The following is a 17,322-nucleotide window of genomic DNA, read 5'->3' on the forward strand; positions in this document are numbered from 1 at the left end:
GTGGGATCTTTTAAAGTTTTTGAGATATTAATTAATTAATTAATTAATGTTTATAACAAATGAAATATTTTACAAACGAATAAAGTTACCGTAATTCTGAAGTTAGTAATTGAAAGTTAACGTAATTCCGCATCCAACGAGCCCTATATGAAGTATTTTGGATAAGTAGACTGTTAATAAACAATTAGTTAACATTGCAATTGTTTATTAACAATCTACGTATCCAAAATACTTCATATAGGGCTCGTTGGATGCGGAATTAGCTTAACTTTCAACTGGTAAGTTTAGATTTACGATAACTTTATTTGTTTGTAAGATATTTCATTTTTTATTGTTATTTAACTAAAATTGAACAAAAATACTTCATATAGGGCTTTTGGATGCTTGTTGTTAGTAAAAAATAAAATATTTTACAAACAAATAAAGTTATGGTAATTCTGAACTTACCAATTGAAAGTTAAGCTAATTCCGCATCCAACGAGCCCTATATGAAGTATTTTGGATAAGTAGATTGTTAATAAACAATTGCAATGTTAACTAATTGTTTATTAACAGTCTACTTATCCAAAATACTTCATATAGGGCTCGTTGGATGCGGAATTACGTTAACTTTCAATTACTAACTTCAGAATTACGGTAACTTTATTCGTTTGTAAAATATTTCATTTGTTATAAACATTAATTAATTAATTAATTAATATCTCAAAAACTTTAAAAGATCCCACTCTGAAAATTAAATGTTTTGTAGGAAATTAGTCAAGCTTTCCATTGAGATAGTTAAAAATAATTTTAAAAAATCCGATTTTGAGATAAGTGTAAATTAACATTTTGACCTTGAATTTCAAGGTCAAATGTTATTTAAAAAAAAAATTTTTATTAACAGCGTGTAGCTCGTCAAAAAAGCTTTAAAAATCATTATATATATGTTAACTTTTATGCATTCTACTTATAAATATTGTACATTGAAAAAAAATTTTTTTTTCAAAAGTCAAAAATTAAAAACGTTGTAATTTAAAAACTATTTTATTAAATTCAATAATAATTGATTTTTAGACTTTTACCAACAGTAACAACATTTTAGAAAAGTATGGATTAAATTCGAGAACTTTTAATTTTTTGTTCGGACATTTCAGGAATTTTGCCTCATATATGAAAAATCCTTCAAAAAACACTGGTTGATAATTAAAATCCATAAATTTATGTTCAAGTTATACGCATCTGAATATGACTATAATCTGTTAACGATGGAGGATACAAAAATATAGTATATTATGCATCAAGGGTGGGAAACCCTAGTTTATTGACGGGCACAATGTTCTTTCTTTCATATGAATCTTTTATGTTTTTTTTATCCATAGCATCTTATATATATATGAATGATGTAATATTGGTATTAAAGTAACAATTTTCAAATACAATAAGTGCACAATATAAATTTATTTTTAATCTTTAATTATAAATTAAAATTGGCATCGCGTGATTGATATTATAAAAAAAGAATCAATTTTATTAAATAAAAGTACTTTTAGTGGTGTACGGCGCAATTTATAGACATAATAAGTTGCTTTAAAATTATGTAAGAATTTAGGGGATTTAAAGAGAGGTTTGAAAAAGTGTTACGTACTCTAGTACCGAGGGAAGTTTAAGTGATCGTACGTAACAAAATATATCATATATTTTTGATTTTGAGACACATCAATAATGCTGAAAATTAATTTGTTCGAATTTTTATATGTGATAAAATTATGTTAGATAGAATTTTTTTTAGCTCAATTTATATTTGTTCTAATTATTATTTTTTGATATAGAATTTTTCCATTAAACCAATCTTTCATATTACAGATTTTTTAAATAAACAAACATATTTATTTGACAAAATTTCTATTTAATAGAATAGACATTTGGCCAGAAACAATTTCGGATCGAATTTTAAAATTAACCGCAATCAAAATTTTCTGTATGATTTCTGATTGGTTATTTTTTAAATTTGCGTCTAAAAGTTTCTGACGAAAGTTAATTCGAAAAAATAAAATTTATGTCAAATAAAAATTCGATTAAATATAAATTAATTTTTAAATGAAGTTTTAGTTAATTAAACATTCTGCAATATGAAAAATCGGTTATATGGAAATTCTGTCAAATAATATTTCAAACAAATAAATATTCTTCTAAAAATAAATTCTATGTAAAGAAATTCTGCTGATTAATAATTCATTTAAAAAATGGCTATTCTATTAAATGAAAATTCAAACAAATATACAAATTCTGACAAATAAAAATACGATAAAACAGAAATTTTGTGAAGTAAATATGTTCGGTTGTATAAAAATTCTGCAATACAGAAAATCGCTTCAATGGAAATTCTGTCAAAAAATAATTAGAACAAATTAAATTTCGGCTAAAACAACATTCGATCATAATGAAATTCTATCAAATAAAAGTTCTAACAAATTATTTTCGGCATTATTTATACGAATTATTATTCAGTATCGAAAGCAGCAAAAACCATATAAAATTCGGATTTTTGCGAAGTAATTGCAGATTTTTTACATACAGAATGTCGGATTATTCCACACTCATTTCTGATTTATTTTTTGAACTGAAGTAGATTCAGCTTGTTGTACAAAAAACAGTCCGAAAATCATCCGCAGTAGACCAATATCAGTTTGAACAAAAAGATAAATTTAAGATCTGTCCAGAATTTTTATGAAATCTGTTCGTATTATTCCTATTTTAGATACGAAGCTAAAATACGCAACGTTTATGATAAACGATGTTTAAAGAAATAATTTTTAAAATGAAAAATTTTATAATTTTTTGCATAAAAAATATTTTTCTATAATTTATGTTGATTAATGAAAACTACAAGAAATATTTTTTAGGCAAAAAATTATTTTTTTTAAAAATCGTTTATTATTATTCTAGATCAATTTTGAATTAAAATTGTTTTCAGAATAAATCATTATGCCTTACATCTCGAAACACAGACACTTTTTACAAAATCGTCCAAAACACCAAGGATCCTTATGTTATAAACTTCCTAAATACGAAAGATTGTGCAAATCTATACAAAAATGCGATTGTAAAACGAAAAGTAGGAAAGTAATATAATGACAGCTTTGTTACGTCCTGCTGCCGTTAGGTGGCAGAAGCATGCAGGGAGCACAATATAGCAGCTGTCATTATATTATACTTTCCTACTTTTCGTTTTACAATCGCGTTTTTGTACAGATTTGCACAATCTTTTGGATTTAAGAAATTTATAAGATAAGAATCCTTGGTGTTTTGGCCGATTTTGTAAAAAGTACCCGCGTTTTAAGAAAAAAGCATTTTAAAATCAATCATTTTTACGTTCAGTGCCGTTTTTATAGGGCGATAGTTAAATGCCAAAGAATTTCAGAGACCGTTCGACACTCTTAATTTTGAACGTTATATAATGTGTGGTTTGCATGAGAGAAAATTTAATATTTTTCCAAAAATAATTTCCTCTTAACATGAAATCTTTTTTTTGTCAATTATATCTATATATAGAAATTAAGTTTTAGAATATAAACTCGTATTTTCAAATGTCAAACAAACAATAGAAATATCTTACAATTGAGATTATAATCTCAGAGAAAGAATATATATATATTTCTTTTTTGATGGATGTTCCATATATATATATATTGTAAAGAACTTATACATATATAGAGGGAGAATAGTTTTTTTTGCACAAAACGCAATTTCACATTCAGCACTTTGATAAAAATCGATTTTAGGCGATGAAAAGAATAAAGGATCAAAAAGTGACGTTGCTTGATTATAAGTATAGAGAATTGGATAAAAACTCAACGTTTTAGATTTCTAATGTATATACATATAAACCCCTGAAGAAAACCTATAGCTGACACCCGCTCACATCTATATAATAATAGTGTACATACATATGTGTGGCTTTCTAACGTTTGTTGGGGTGAATCGATTTAAACGTAGTTGAGACCTGATCCCGTGGAAATTTCCACTGGAACATGTGAAGATTCAATGTCCCCCTTTTTGCCTGCTCTTATATCGTATGAAATGCTATTTCCATTAAATATATATATATATATATATATATATATATATATATATATATATATATATATAGAAAGAGAGAGGGAGAGAGAATTTCCATAAATTCGCGTGGCTCAAAAAGTTTCTTCAAAATCGATTTTATATATTCATTTTCTACATTTGAACAATCATAAATGACATTTCTTCGTCTATTATCTGGGTCACGCGAATATTATCATTTATCTTTGCGGTATTAACCTTGCACTCTATGTATATCACTTTTGCGCAGTTTTCTTTTTATTATTATTATCATCATCATTATTATTATTCACCTTGTTGTATTTGATTTGTTGATATTATTGTTGATTTTTCTCAATTCAGAATTCAATCTCACAGAAAAAAAAGAATGGTAAAAAGTGATTGTGAGTAGAGGGTAAAATGCGTTTAGGTACAGGGTAAAAGGTAATATTGTGATGGGTAAAAATGTTACCAAAATATTACTCTAGAAAGATGGATGTAATTCTTCAATATGCCTATAATTGAAACTTAAAAAACGTGTTTTCATGGAATTATAACTTAATGAAAAACTTACAAAATGTAATTTTTAACATGAAAAGTCCTGAAAATGTCAGGATACAATTTTACAATTTTTTGTCCTTCTCTAACGCACGTGTTGCCATGACAACATGTGAGTTAGAAAAGAACAAAAAAGTGTAGGCATATACGGCCAAAAGTGAACATCACAAAACATAACCTAAATTAATAATATTTTCAACAATAAAATGAGGAAATATTAAGGTCATGTATAGTTTTGTGATATTCTACATATGTAGGGGAATGTAGTCATGAGTGGACCACTTCCTGGTTTTTTGTGTAACACAAAAAAAAACTTGGACTCATTTTTGTTGCAACTTATTTTAAGTTGGCTATCGAAATGAGTAATAGGGACAAACTTCATGTTACTCAAAATGATTCTTCGACCTTTCCAGAATTTCAGATTTCTATGTTGGCATCATTTAAAAAATAATTTTGGATTACAATTATTTTTTCTAATATTTCAACAATACCAGAAAGATTATTATTTTTGTCAGTACTATTTAGAAATTTTGAAGTATATAAAAAGTATTAATTATTATTTACTTACTAATGATTATTTTATTAATGTTAGTAATTATTAAAATTAAAAATAAATAACACGTAGTTGACAAAAATAACAAAAAACAATTAAAATTTACAATAATCTCATCATTTTAATAATTACTGTATATAATTATCGGCAAAAATTGAGATGTTGATAATAATGATGATAATAATAGAAGACTGATAGAAAGTGATGAATAATTTATGAATTCATCTGCTCATAATTTATTGTCATATATGCGCGAGAGAAAATGAGACGCATGAATAATGCCTAAAATTAATTTGTTAAAAATTTTATTCAACAAAATTACATATAAAATTTTCTCTTAGACAAATTTTTATTTGTTCTAATTTTCATTTAACATAATGGCCATTTAAATGAATTGAATTAAAATCGGATTAGTATTATACAAACAGATTTCATAAAAATTCCGGACTGATCTTAAATTTTTGTCTTTTTGTACAACAATCTAAATCTAGTCCAGTTTAAAAAATGAATCAGAAATGAGTGTGGAATATTCCGACATTCTTTATGTAAGAAATCTGGAATTATTCATCTCCATGAAGTTGGCGTCGAAACCAAAAATATTAAATTATTTTTTAAAAAGGTCTTGGGTTCACATAATACATAATTTTTGATCCTGTGAAAAACAATTTTCGGCGCTGAGCGTCGAAGCCAACTTCATGGAGGTAATTACTCCGCAAAAATCCGAATAAAAATTTATATTAATAATGCCAAGATTAATTTGTTAGAATTTTTATTTGATATAATTTCATTAGATCGAATGTTGTTTTAGCCGAATTTTAATTTGTTCTATTTATTTTTTGAATAAAAATTTTCATTGAAGCGATTTTCTGTATTACAAAATTTTTATATAGCCGAACATTTACTTCATAGAATTTTTGTTTAATCAAATTTTTATTTATTCGAAATATTATATTTGCCAGAACTTCCATATAAACGATTTTTCAAATTGCAGAATGTTTAATTAACCAAAACTTAATTTAAAAATTACTTTATATTTGATCGAATTTTCATTTGACAGAAATTTTAATTCTTCGAATTAACTTTCGACAGAATCTTTTAGGCGTAAATTTAAAAATTATAACCAATCAGAAATTATCAAGAAAATTTTGATTGGCTAATTTTAAAATTCACACCGAAATGTTATTTATGCGTTTCGAGAAAATTGGGATGACATCGCGATGCAACGCAACAGAGTATATATACATTGTCGTTCGATCAATACGAACAGAGAGTGTATGAAAAGGTCAGCAGCACTTACTGCATTATACACACTTGCAAATATATATATCAATCATTTGTTACGTCGCACGTCCTTGATGACGTAGTAGCCATATCATCATTTCCGTTTCTTAAGAGCTTTATATATATCCCATTCGACTTTTAAATCGGAAATATTAATTGTTACTTATCACTTCACTATATTCATTTAAGTTATACTATATATAGATATAACATAACTATTCTGCATTTTTTATGCACTTTTTACAACTTTTATCAGTACATTTTTAAAACATTTACAATGAATATTAATAAAAATATATCTATTGCGTTTTTCAAAAAAAAGTCTACTTTTCAATATATAGAAAAATTGCTGTTTCAAAATTTTTCGATAAATAAATATTCAAAATATTTTCAATTTTTAACTTTGAAATTTAAGTTTACCAACAAATTGAAACTTATTCAAATATGAAATAATTTTTCTCTTTTTTTTTATTATTTTTAAATAGGGTCAGTTGGGGTAAATGGGGAAAAAAAACTTAATTTTAAAACTGTAAATTAAGCTCCAAAACCTCTCGTCCCTATTTACCCCCTGTCCCTATTTACCCCAACTGACCCTAAATAAATTCTTTATAAATTTCCACTAGTGGAAAATTTACTGTTTTTCAGTTTCTAATTTATATACTTAGTTAAATTTAATTGATTGACAAAATAATTGGAGAAAAAAATTTTTAAAAAATTGAAATTTAAACCATACTGAAGTTTCCAATATTTATAATTAATGATTTTTAAAGAAATATTTTTTTAAATAAAAAGTATTATGATTTTTTGTCTCAATTGTATTTTTTATTTTTCTGTCTTAAAAAACAATTTGGAAACTTTATATACAAAAATGTTTTAAATTATTACACTAGAAAAATTAATTTATTTCATTCAAATATAAACGATTATTGAACTATTTATCAAATAAATATTTCCTTGAACCAAATAATTTTTATTTGAGTCAATTAAATTTTATTTGCTTTAAATATAGAAATTATTGGTCCAAATAGTGTTTATTTAATTCAAATAAAAATTATCTAGTTCAAGTAAATAATTATTTGATAATAGTAAAGTAGAATATTTATTCATTACTCATTTGCTTACAAAAAAAGACGCCATTAAATTTTATTAGAATTTTTTTTTTATCTGAGTTAGTTTATAACTAAAAGTTTGTACCATAATAGCCCCGCGGTTGGGGAACTTGTGGTACAAAATTTGTTTTTGCTCATAAAATAATTAATTTTTAAATCCACTTAACCCGTTGCCTGTCGTTGACGCATACACAGAAAATTAAAAGGCATTAAAATAAGCTGCAACGCTTATTATTTTAATTCAATTTTGCTTATTTTAATCCATTTTGGTATTAAAATAAGCAAAATTGGATTAAAATAATAAGCGTTGCAGCTTATTTTAATGCCTTTTAATTTTCTGTGTATATGCGCAACTCATAAAAAGTGATTAAAAAAATCTTAAATATTCCTCAAACTGCGGTTACTCGGGGGTTTTCGGGGTCACTGATTCCAAATCTGACATCAGTTTTTCAAAATTCAAAATGGCGGATCCAAAAGGTCAATAATCGAATCCGCACATTTTTAAGAATTTCAATCCACCATATTCACTGAAAAAAGGATTTAGTATTGACAACCAAACGTTTGGTTGGTATTTAAGCAACCAAAATTTTTTTGTTGAATCAACAAAATTTTAATTGTTTCAACCAAAATTTGTTTGACACAAATAAAGTTAGAAAAAAAGGATTTTTATTGTCCTAACTAAAGATTTTATTGGGACAACTAACATTTTGTTGATTCAACAAAAAAAGTTTGGTTGCTTAAATACCAACCAAACGTTTGGTTGTGAATACCAAACCCTTTTTTCAGTGTTGGATCCGCCATTTTGAATTTTGAAAAACTGATGTCAGATTCGTAATCAGCAACCCTAAAAACCTTAGTATACCATAAGTGTCATGAAAATCCGTTAAAATTTTTTTCAACACACTTTTGGCCCAAACAGTGGAAATCTTGTCGACAGCTCAGGGGTTAAAAACCATGTAAAAATAAATAGATGTTATACTTTTTGAGGTTAGGTTGTAAACCTTGTGAAATTATAATATAATTGACTTATTTTTAATATTTTCTGACACAAAAATAAGACAGTTACGTATAAAATCAATTTAAAATCTGGCTTTAGACACAGAGCCTTGACAATTTATTCCTATTTGAAAAAAATGTATAAATATTTAAAAAATTTTAATATTACCTTTTGTAAAAAAATATATTGTAAACATTTCGAAGGAATCTTTATACTAGTGTTTAAATAATGTTTTTTTTTTATTTTAGAGGTCTGACCAAAATTCCCGGATTCAGTTTAACTTGGAAAATATATATCTGCTTCTCTAACGCAAAACTTCGAAACCATGAAAAGAAAAGTTCAATTCGATTATTAAAACCAAAATGGCAATTTTCTGTGTTTTTCTGGTGAGCGGAGATATTGGTATTTGAAATTGTTGAAAATTAATAAAACTTCAAAATTTAAGGTAAAATATTTCGTATTTCAACAAAAATAATTTTAAAACTTAACAGATTATATGAAAATAAATTAAAAATTCGGGGCCAAAAGTTTTGAACGTTCAAATGAACAAAATTTTTTTTTTTGCAACTTCTTTAATATACGAATTTTATTACAAAATATTGTTTTAAATAAATCTAAAAACTAAAAGGAAGTTATTAATTTAATAATTGTTTAATTTTCTGTTTTATTTTATATTTGATATCATAATTTTTTAATAAATTTATAGATTGAAAAAAATACACAGTAAAAAGAAAGTCTTATTTTAAGACAGAAAAGGTGTCTTATTTTAAGAGGCAATATTTTTAATGCATCCCTTGCTGAATTTAAGCAATGAATTTACATGCAATTTGAATTTAAATACATTATGGCATAGTACTGCTGAATTTAAGACTGATCTTAAAATAAGATTTACTTTTTACAGTTTATTTCGTTCATTTGAACAACGTTCAGAACTTTTGGCTCATTTATTAAACATAAAATTTATTTCACCTATATTTTATCTATCATAAAATTTATTTTATCTAAATATTCTTTTGTACATTTTTTGAACTCTTTTAATTTTTAAATTTATTGAATTTGCATTTTTTTGGAAATAGAAAATTCGATAAATGAAAATTATAAAAAAAATCTTTATTCGGGTAAATAAAAAATAAAAAAAAATAAAAACTATGTCAGAATGAAATTATGGAAAAAAAATATTTCGTACCTATAAAAATTATAGAGTATTTGAAGTTACTAAGAAAAATAATTCTTTAAAAGTAAAATTGAGAAGCAGTCATCATGCGCTTCAAAAATACTTAATTTTCAGCAGATTCAAAAATACTAATTCATTTTCTAGAAAAACATTTATAAAATAAATATTATTAGAACATTTAAGATTATATTTCTAGAAAAATATAAAAAATATTAGAATTTTAAAAAAATAGGTCGCAACTGCTTTGATCGAAATATAATGAATTGACTCCTATTTTTTATTATTTTTGTATTATTCATAAACAAAAAAAATTGCAATGTTTCTTGTTTTTTTGGGGGGGGGGAGTTTGTTTGAAAAAAATGAACAAATCAGAGACTGCAATAATAAGCAAAACAGAAATAGGCTCTGTATTTTTTTTCTCACTTTTTGTTTGTACATTCCAGAGTTATTCGCGTTATCTTTAAAAGAAGGTCTTAAAATAAAACGCATGTTGAAGGAATATAGCAAAAATATATGAAGATAAATATTAATTAGCTTTTTTAACAAAATTTATTTATATTAAAAAAAAAATTGTAGCTATTATTATATTAGTTCTGTAACAAAACATATAAATAATGCTTTCAAATAAGAAATATGACGCGCTCTATAAAGAAAGGGACGCTAAAAAAGCACAAAAAATTGTAGGTTATGTTTCGAAATTTTGAAGTAAAAATACACAAAAATCAATTTAGAATACAAAAATAATTGATTATTACAACTGTAAAATTTAATAAAAACTAATTTTGATTTTAATTAAATAAAAAAGAAACTTTTAAATCAAGATAAAACATTAGCGTAAACATAACCTATAATTCATTTTGCTTCTATACGTCCTTTTTTTCAGAGCGCATCACAAATAATATTTTTAAATAAAATAATAAAATATAAATAATAACTTCAAAATAAAATTGACCAAAAAAAAGAAAATATAATTTAAAAAAAAAGTTATTTAAATTATTATTTATATATGTTAAAAAGGGAATTTTGTTTCTTTTTTTGTGTTTTTACAAATGTTTTTGATTTATTGTTTTTTTTAACTTTTTAAATCTCTTTGAATCGTTCATTTTTTCGAAGAAAAATCGAAAAAAAAATTTCATTTTTGTTTTTGAAAAATATATTTAACAAATACGTTATATATAAAGGTCTTTGTATATATATTCTCGGATCAAAATAAAGAAAATTTTACAGTATGTTTAGCAATATTATTGCCGGCATATGTTTTTTGTTTCTAAACTCAAGGTTCAGCAAACTTCTATTTCTGTTGCAATACAAAATTGCATACTTTATTTGAATAGGAAATATTCTAGCCTCTCGAGTTACCGTTTCATATATGTGTCCTGACGCGGTGAAAGGGACCTTATGATTAAATAAATCGATTTTTATTTTTTTATACCAATCGATAGTTTTTGAGTTGCTTTTTCATTTCCAACAATTAAAATTTGTCTCCTTCAAATACTTATTGTGTTATATAGCTTTAAACATAAGTACTTTTCCGCGTATTCTCGGGCGCCTCGTGGCTACTGCAAAACCACTACCACTGCTCACCACTACGACGCTACCCTCGTATATCGGTGAGTGTGTTTCCTTCGTGCATCTTCGGCTCTACCATTTCTTGTCTCTCCCCACTAGTTCTAAGCTCTGATGTATACATTGCGCTGGGCCCGGAAAATGGATTTATCTCATATTAAAGCCAGTAAAATTGCAATAAACAATTTATTAGATTTTCATTATTTTAATAATGTATAATAATAATAATAATTTATATTTTAAATTCAAGACATATAACTTATTTATACAGCAAAAGTAATGTTATTTTTACTGTTGTAAGAAAAGTAAAAATTGAAAATTTCTCTGTTGATAAAATAAATAATAAAAATTAATTTTATTTGATAACAACGATTTTCAGAGAATTAATAAATAATTATTAAAAAAATGTTTAAACATTGTCAAAAAGGGGTTTCGTAAATTTCTTCTCATCTTTAAAGGATAAAGTATTTCGAGTTGGCATTTGGAGGAATAATAGAGGAATATTATTTTTGCAATAATATTGTGAGGAAATTATTTTATTAAAGATTTAAAGTGGAGTAATTTGGGGTAAGTTAGTTCAGCAGCGGCCACTAGCTAGAATTGGCGCCACCTTCTGGGCCACTGACACATAGATTCAATGTCTGTCCCCACTTCTGTCAAAAATCCAACTTTTATAACCACAAAATTACTTTTAAAAATGGAGATGCTTCTTAATCAGCTCGCCCTCATCTAATTAATCCGACAAATCCGAACAAGATATTTCAAGTTATTTACGTATTATTTTGTCAATCAAAATTAATCGATTAACTTTAATAGAAAATGAATCCATTTGCCGGGCCCAGGGCAATGTTTACATCAGAGCTTAGAAAGAGTAGGGAGGTACAAGATATGGTAGAGCCGAAGATGCACGAAGGTAGCATGCTCACAGACATATGAGTGTAGCGTTGTAGTGGTGAGCAGTGGTGCTGATTTGCAGTTGTACGTCCCCACTACTCAAATGTCTATTTTCGTGCTACACTTCGAGCGCCTCTCCTGTAAAATTTGCTTTGGAACCGTAAGGTCCCTTTCACCGCGTCAGGACACATATACATACACATATATACATTGCTTGAATCGCATTTCATCAATTTCAACGAGATTAGTGAGCGTACGTATATAGCGTATGTCATTGATTCGTTGATAACGTCACAAACTGACACTTCTGTGATAGTTACATCTTTATAAACGACACTTGAAAGTATAAATTTTCATATATGATTTCAATCGCAATATTTTTAATTTAAAAAATATCTTCATTTTTTTTTTTAATTATTATTTTATTCATAACTAGCAAAAGTAAACGCGCGCCAAATTGAGTATTTAATTGTTTGTTATAAAGAAATTAAAGATTAATATTATCAATAATAATTTAACTTATTAGAATATTATTACATATTAAATGATAATAATGAAAATTATTCGTTTACAGGCCTTGGATTATACGACTTTTTCCGACTTTTTTCAAAAATACGACTTTTATATCGACTTATTTTAATAAAATGCGACTTTTTTTTACATTTGAAAAAAAAATGAAAATAAAATACATTTTTTTAGTATAAAATGTAGATCTTCTTCAGATCTTCTTCAATTCAATTATTTAACAAATTTTGAACTAAAATGATTCTTCACTAAATTAATTATTTTTAATAATTTTAATGAAATACATCACAAATTCAATTATATCAAAATTATTTTTCAATTAAAATTTTTATGAAATTTAACAATTGTTTATAATTTAAAAAAAAATATCACAATAAAATTGAATTATTTTTTAAAAATTTCAATTCAAAATAAACTAAAATTCAATTATTACCCGAAATTTTAATTCAAAATCAATTAAAAATCCAATAATTATCCAAAATTTTCAATTTAAAATTTAATTATTTACCAAGTTTTCAATTTAAAATGAAATAAAATTCAATTATTTTCTAAAATTTCTATTCAATATTAATTATCCAAATTTTCAATCAAAAATGAACTTAAATTAAATTATTATCCAAAATTTCAATTAAAATTCAATTATTTCCCAAAATTTTCAATTTAAAATGAATTGAAATTCAATTATTTTCCAAATTTAAAATCAAATAAAATTTAATTGTTCTCAAAAATTTGAATTCAAAATTTATTGAATTTTCAATAATTTGAATTTAAAAGCATCTAAAATTTAATTATTTCTAAAATTTTCCATCGAAAATTTTTTTTTTTTGAAATTTAATAATTTCAATTATAACTCTAAGGAAATTCAATTATTTTTAACTATTTTAATAATATTCTTTGAAAATTCAACTATCTGAAACCATTTTTCAATTAAAAAAAATGATTTTCAAATTATTGTATTTTGTCCGCATTTTCTAATAAATTTTTAGTGAAATCATCTAAAATTTTAATTAAAAATCACTTAAAGTTTCAATTAATTTCAAAAATCTCAATTTTAAATCTTTGAAAATTCAATTAATTTTAAAAAATGTTTTCCAAAAATTGTTTGATAAATTATTTTTAGTTCTGTAAAATTTAATAATTGTTTGAAAATTAACAATATCTTTTGAAATTTAATTATTTCTAAAAATTTCAACTTTAACCCTTCGAAAAGGATTATTATTAAAAAGAAAAATTTTTATTTAAAAATCTGTAAAATATTTTTGTTAAAATAAAAAAACACAAAATTGTTCAAAATAAAAGTTTCTATCACGGAAAAAAATCTTTATCTGAAACAAAGATAAGTTTCACTGGAATAGCGAAATATTTCACTAAAACAGGGAAAGTATTCGCTAATCTAGAGAAACATATCGCTGTTCCAGATAAAGATTTTTTTCCCTGTAGATATTTTGATTTTTGAGGCTTCGCAATAAATTTGTACATATATTATTATTTTATTATTATTATTATTATTATTATTTTTATGTAATATTTATAGCATTCAATATTAATTATTAAATTAATAATATAATTAAATCCTAATTATTTTAAATTTTTATATAAATTATTATTATTATTATTTTTTTTTTTATCTAAAAAAATTTTTTGTAACGTTTCTTGAACAGTAATTTTTTGAAAAAAAATTTGCAGGCATACAAAATACTTATTATTTATTACATTTATTAATTAATTAAGTAATTAATTAATTATTTCATTAAATTTGTCTTTAATCGCTTATCATATGCGTTGTGAATTTCACCGCGACGTAAATTTTGACGACAAATAAATATTGTGAAAAATATATTTTTGAAAAAAAATTTTATAAATTTTTTTTTTTGCATTGTGTTCTATATATATTTTTTTTTGAGTATATTTTTTTTCCTATGAAAAATTACAGAATAACTGTCAAAGGAAAATCTCTCATTCAGCTTCTTGGTTCAAAAATATATTTTTCAATTAAGAATAGAGAAAGTGTGACGCAGCAAAAATTTTATCCATATATATAAATAAGAAAAGTTTTTGATCTATATAATACGGTAAATCACATTTCTCCCCATTTTCTCAAGGGATTGGCTTGTGGTCTTTTTTTTTCTTTTTTTTTTTTTAAGAAATATTCCAAAAATAACAGAGTGTAGAACTTTGATAAGAAAACAAAAAAAAAATTAATTCCTTCAGGTTGGATTATATGATCTTGATGTAATGCGCAATTATTATTAATATATCATTTATTTTATAATAAAAAAAATTTAATTAAATATTTTTTTACAGAAAATTTTTTAATAATATTTATTTATTTACTCACGGGACCTGATATATAACTATATTTTTTTTATTTTCAATAACAATATAATAACAACTAATACAAAAAAATAAATAATAATAATATACCTGATATAAATAGAGTTAGTATTAAAAGTGCACACAAATTTTAAAAAAAAGTTTGAGTTATAAATAATAAAATAAAAAAGAAAATTTTTTTTTTAATATACTTTTAAATATAAAATTACTAATTGATTCTTGATAATTTTATTATTTTTAAGATAATAAAATTCGCCGATACGTGAGAGTTATTTGAGTTTTCTCTAATTGCACGTTTCAGGCGTACGAGAATAATAAATTATTAATTTATATGCAGAGAGATAGAGAATTAACTAAGTTTGAAATACATATATATATATGGATTAAAATTTCAAATGTTTGACGTCTGTCATATGTGAGTTTATTAATTAAAAGTCCTCGAGAAGTTTAGGCCTTTGATAATAATAATAATAATAATAATTTTCCTAATAGAGCATCTGCACTTTATTCACCAACTGACATCCAGTATTATTGATTCTTTTAGACTGCACTTTCAATCTGGGTTACCTCCCTGAATCCACAAACCAGTTATAAAGAATTGATTTCTTAGAGCTTTGATTATAATTTTCATATATAATTGTTCAAATTATCCTCTATTATCACACAAAGAAAAAAAAGCTTAGTTTTTTATTTATTTTTTTAACTTTAATTTTTTTAAATCTTTTCTTTTTTATTCCTTCTTTTAATATATCGTTTTTTTATTTATTTATTTATTTTTACATTCCCCACAGTCCATATGGGTGGAAAATAAATAAATTTATTTTTTACTTATTTAATTTTTTCCCCCCTATTTGAAATTTATTCTTCAATTCAAATTATTAAATAAATTTAAAATAAAAAAAAAATAAAAAAAATATTGATGAAATTCTCCAACGTTTATTATCAACGATTGAAAAAAAAAAAAAATTTTTTTACTCAAAAAACAACTATTTTTTTGCCTAAAATTTTTATTTTAAAAATTTTACTCAAAAAACAACTTTTTTTTGCCTAAAATTTTTATTTTAAAAATTTTACTCAAAAAACAACTATTTTTTTGCCTAAAATTTTTATTTTAAAAATTTTTTACACAGAGAGAAACGTTGCAAAAAAATTTTTTAGATTAAAAAATTCTAAATAATTTGATTAAAAAAATTTTTTCTTAATCGTTGAACTTCACCAATGTAAAAAATAAAATTAAAATTCGATTTTGAATTGAAATTTTGAAATTTTTAATTAAAAAAAAAAATTATGGTAAAGGAAGTGAAAATTAAATTTTTGAAAAAAATTAAAAATTGGCCACAAAATTTTGATTTTTGAGAAAATATATTATTAAAATTTTTTTCCCCATGCTAGAAGAATGATATATTTATATATTTTGAAAATATATATATATACTCACCGCCTCCATTTTGTTGGCATAAATATGGAAACCTCCATATGTTCCCGAGGCCCACACTGTAACCAATAATACTGAGAAAAAACTGCAATTTGCCACTCCATTGTGCCCGATTAGCTTCTTCGGTTTCCTGATTTCTTGCATTTTGATTTGCTGGTACAACAATGGTGACATTGTGTCCAGTATGTAATCTACCTTCATTCAGGGGAGCCAATTCATGGCCGTGTTTTGAATTTTCCGGATTTACCCCCATGCTAAATTTTGTTTTTTTTTTTAATTATATATATATATTTTTTTTATCCAAACGATAATAAAATTGCTTTTGTTTTTTTTCTTCTTTCTCACTTTAATCCTTTCGTTTAGTGGGGAGAAAAAATGTCGAAAGAATTATTTTTATATTTAATATATTTAAAACACCGTTAAAGAAAAAAGTCTATAAAAAAGTATCGACTTTTTAAATTCATTTCACGAGTGGGGAGGGGGAAAAAAATGCACACGTTTTAAACACTCGAAAATGTCACTTTTTAATAAAACAATATTTTTTTTTATCAAATTCTATTTTTTGGAACTATTTTACAATTTTCTTAATTTTCAGATAGTTTTTTTTTTTTTTTTAAATTTGTGTAATTAAAATTTTAATTTATAAACGTAATTTGAAAAATTGTATTATATTTTTAAAATAAAATTCAAAATTAAATTATTATTGTATTTTTCTAAATTTAACGTTTTTGAAAATTCACTATTTTTAGGTATTTTTTTTTCTCTCGGAAAGTTCAACTATTTTGAGACTTTAGATATTATTTTTAAAAGTTTCTTCTATATACTTTTGTGACTGTAGCTATT

At 24.1% G+C, this 17,322-nt stretch overlaps 1 protein-coding gene across 3 annotated transcripts in view; it reads right to left on the minus strand.

Annotated features, from left to right (window-relative positions):
• Window positions 1-17,082, minus strand: part of LOC127281086 (sodium- and chloride-dependent transporter XTRP3) — a 33,757-nt gene extending 16,675 nt beyond the window's left edge. For 2 of the 3 annotated variants that reach the window (XM_051304579.1, XM_051304578.1), the window contains exon 1: window positions 16,483-17,082. In XM_051304579.1, coding sequence (XP_051160536.1) covers window positions 16,483-16,732 — 250 coding nt within the window. In that variant the 5' untranslated portion in view covers window positions 16,733-17,082. The remainder of the gene's footprint in view (window positions 1-16,482) is intronic. The other variant, XM_051304580.1, reaches the window with a different exon arrangement.
• Window positions 17,083-17,322: the final 240 nt, after the last annotated feature.

The sequence above is a fragment of the Leptopilina boulardi genome, unplaced genomic scaffold (assembly GCF_019393585.1).
Source record: "Leptopilina boulardi isolate dan_hultmark-lab unplaced genomic scaffold, ZJU_Lbou_2.1 LbouV2_265, whole genome shotgun sequence".
NCBI lineage: Eukaryota > Metazoa > Arthropoda > Insecta > Hymenoptera > Figitidae > Leptopilina > Leptopilina boulardi.